At 39.4% G+C, this 2,578-nt stretch overlaps 1 protein-coding gene across 1 annotated transcript; it reads right to left on the bottom strand.

The window, feature by feature from the left end:
- Positions 1-1,727: 1,727 nt before the first annotated feature.
- On the bottom strand, positions 1,728-2,318 carry FOMMEDRAFT_49730 (ribonuclease H-like protein; the record flags this gene model as incomplete). The annotated part of the gene is made up of 1 exon (XM_007272271.1): positions 1,728-2,318. A coding segment is annotated over one exon (591 nt), but the record flags the coding sequence as incomplete, so codon positions are not given.
- Positions 2,319-2,578: the final 260 nt, after the last annotated feature.

Below are 2,578 nucleotides of genomic sequence, written 5' to 3' on the forward strand. Positions count from 1 at the left end.
ACGTTAGTAACTTACTACAAAGTTCAGTACTGCTGCACTAGGACGTTCTCTGCAGCCATGGATGTGTCTTCGATCAGTCCTGTAGTGGACTGGACGTGTTCCTGTCTGGCTTGGACAAGTTCTGTGGTGGAACTGGTGGAACTTGCAGCAGATTGGTTGGAATGGCTGTTGGATTGAGTGGAAAGCAGTGGATTCAGCAGTAGAGTAATGCCTTGAGTGTTGAATGAGCTCAGAGCACTCATATTGAGTACTGAAGTAAGATTGGTGGACGTTGAGGGCAGTTGTGGCTCGATCCAAGGACGTTTGCAGTTGTGTGAGTGGAATATAGCAGTTCCATTATTGATTTGCTCAGCTCTACGCTTTGCACCTAAGTAAAACAGTAAGGTATATGCACTTGTAATAATATAATGTAGAATATATGCACATTTACCTTGGTTCGAAGCCATGTTCTTATGGTATACAAAGTCCTGGGACACTTGTATCATCTTAGTATGTTGAACACAGTCTTGGAACAGTGGTAGCAGGCTCAGTCTCGTATGAGAAGGAATGTGGAAGTTATACAAGCATAATACAATGAGATAACACTCTAGGAGTTGCATAGTAGGGTCAAGGGAATTGTTGTGGATAGCCCTGGAGAAAGCTGCAATCTCCTTGAGCTCCTCTCAATCAAAAACGTAGTCAGTGCTTGTACTGTGGTTGTGAGTAACCCAATCCTGCATGATTGGTTGTGCTTGAGGGCCAACTAAGAGTTGTAGAGGAGGATGAGGCATATTTGTACCTTGTAGAAAAGCAGATGCAAATGTATGAGCAACGGATTCTTGAGTAGTAGACATGATATGTGTAGTAAAGTGACTATATGCACAGTTTTTAAAGCCTTTGCATATGTCTACCTGTATGTCCATGCTGTAGCATTGTGTTTGAAAGGTTGCCTCATGTTTTACTAGACTGATACTAACCTGAGGGTCATCAGTATCGAGTTTTCCCTTTCCTAGAGTTAGTGCATTGATAGAATCGATTCCAAGTATGTCTAAGTATTCCTTTAATGCCTCAAGGTGTGCAATTTTATTATAGGGTAGCTATGTGTGATCTCTGGACTTCCATAGTACTTTGAACAAAGCAGTAGTCCCTTGTCCTGTATGAGTTTCAATCGAATCTACTGTCCATTCCTTGTTCTCATTGTTTAATCCAGTAACTTGTCCTACTTCCCTTCCAGGGAATAATCTATTGTTGTTTGGAACATGTATCCTAAGTAGTGATGAATGAAATACTGGGTGTATGTTACAATTCCTCATTTCCCTGGGTAGATCTAGTTCAAATGCCTTGTTTCCTGTGTTCTGGATTATTCTGTAAGGTCCTATGTACTTTGGTACTAGTTTCCTTGCTTGCTGTCTTGGTAGATTCATGTTCTTTGTAGAAACATACACTAGATTGTTTAATTCGAAGGAAGAGGGTTGTCTGTGTCTATTAGCATGTCTAGTTTGCTTTACTCTTGCCTGAAGGATTGCATTGTGTGCCTGTAGTATTGCATCCTTTACTTTCTGAGCATAAGTCCTTACTCCAGGATATTCATCCTTCCTGGGATTGTTCCATATCAAGTTCCTTGGCATTCAGCTGTAATTTAGAAAGAATGGTGCATATCCTGTAGTTTCTGACCTTACTGTATTGATAGCATACTCAATCATAGGTAGTTTATGTATCCAATCCTTTTGTTTAGGAGAAATACACTGTCTAAGCATCTGAGTAATTGTTCTGTTCATTCTCTCAGTCGATCCATTGGTCTGTGGATGATATGTGCTTGATAGCTTCAATTTAATACTTATAAGTTCATGTAATCTTCTCCAAAACGTACTGGTGAATAGGGAATCATGGTTGCTAACAATGTAATTAGGCAATCCATACAGTTTATAGACATTTTCAAATACTATCTCTGCAATTTCTCTTGCTCTGTATGTTTGCCTAGTAGGAATAATGTGTACCATGCTAGTTAATAGACAAATAACTGTACAAATCATATCAAAAGGTCCCAAACAGTTCTTTGATTCAGGAAAAGGTCCAACAAAGTCCATTCCTATGCCTTCCCAAGGCCTATTAGGTACTGAGAGCAGATGTAGTAAACCAAACGGTTTCTGATTGTTAGGTTTGCTGATCTTGCATGTATGACACGAATTGCAGTAGGAATTAATGTCTATGATCATATCCTTCCACCAAACTTGTTCTCTAAGGTATGAAAGTGTCTTTTGCAGTCCTAGGTGTGCCAAAATAGAATGTGCATGCTCTATTACAATTTCCCTAGCGTTTCTGTTGTGTATTAGAATTCTAGGTATGTAAAGTATGTACCTCTCACCCTCCTGGCGAAATATGAGTCCATTTTTGACATGAAAATTCTGGAAGTGCTTTGGATCTTGTAATATCTGATTGAAGAAGTTATCCTCATGATATCTGCCTTTGAGACATTCTGGGAATTGTAAATCCAGTGAAGATTGAGCTATAATATCAGGTAATTGAGGTTCAATCGAGTTCCAGAGTTGATCAGTAGCATTCTTTAGTACTGGGACGTTCTGATCATTAATTTCTGATC

The sequence above is a fragment of the Fomitiporia mediterranea genome (genome assembly GCF_000271605.1).
Source record: "Fomitiporia mediterranea MF3/22 unplaced genomic scaffold FOMMEscaffold_749, whole genome shotgun sequence".
Taxonomy (NCBI): Eukaryota; Fungi; Basidiomycota; class Agaricomycetes; order Hymenochaetales; family Hymenochaetaceae; genus Fomitiporia; species Fomitiporia mediterranea.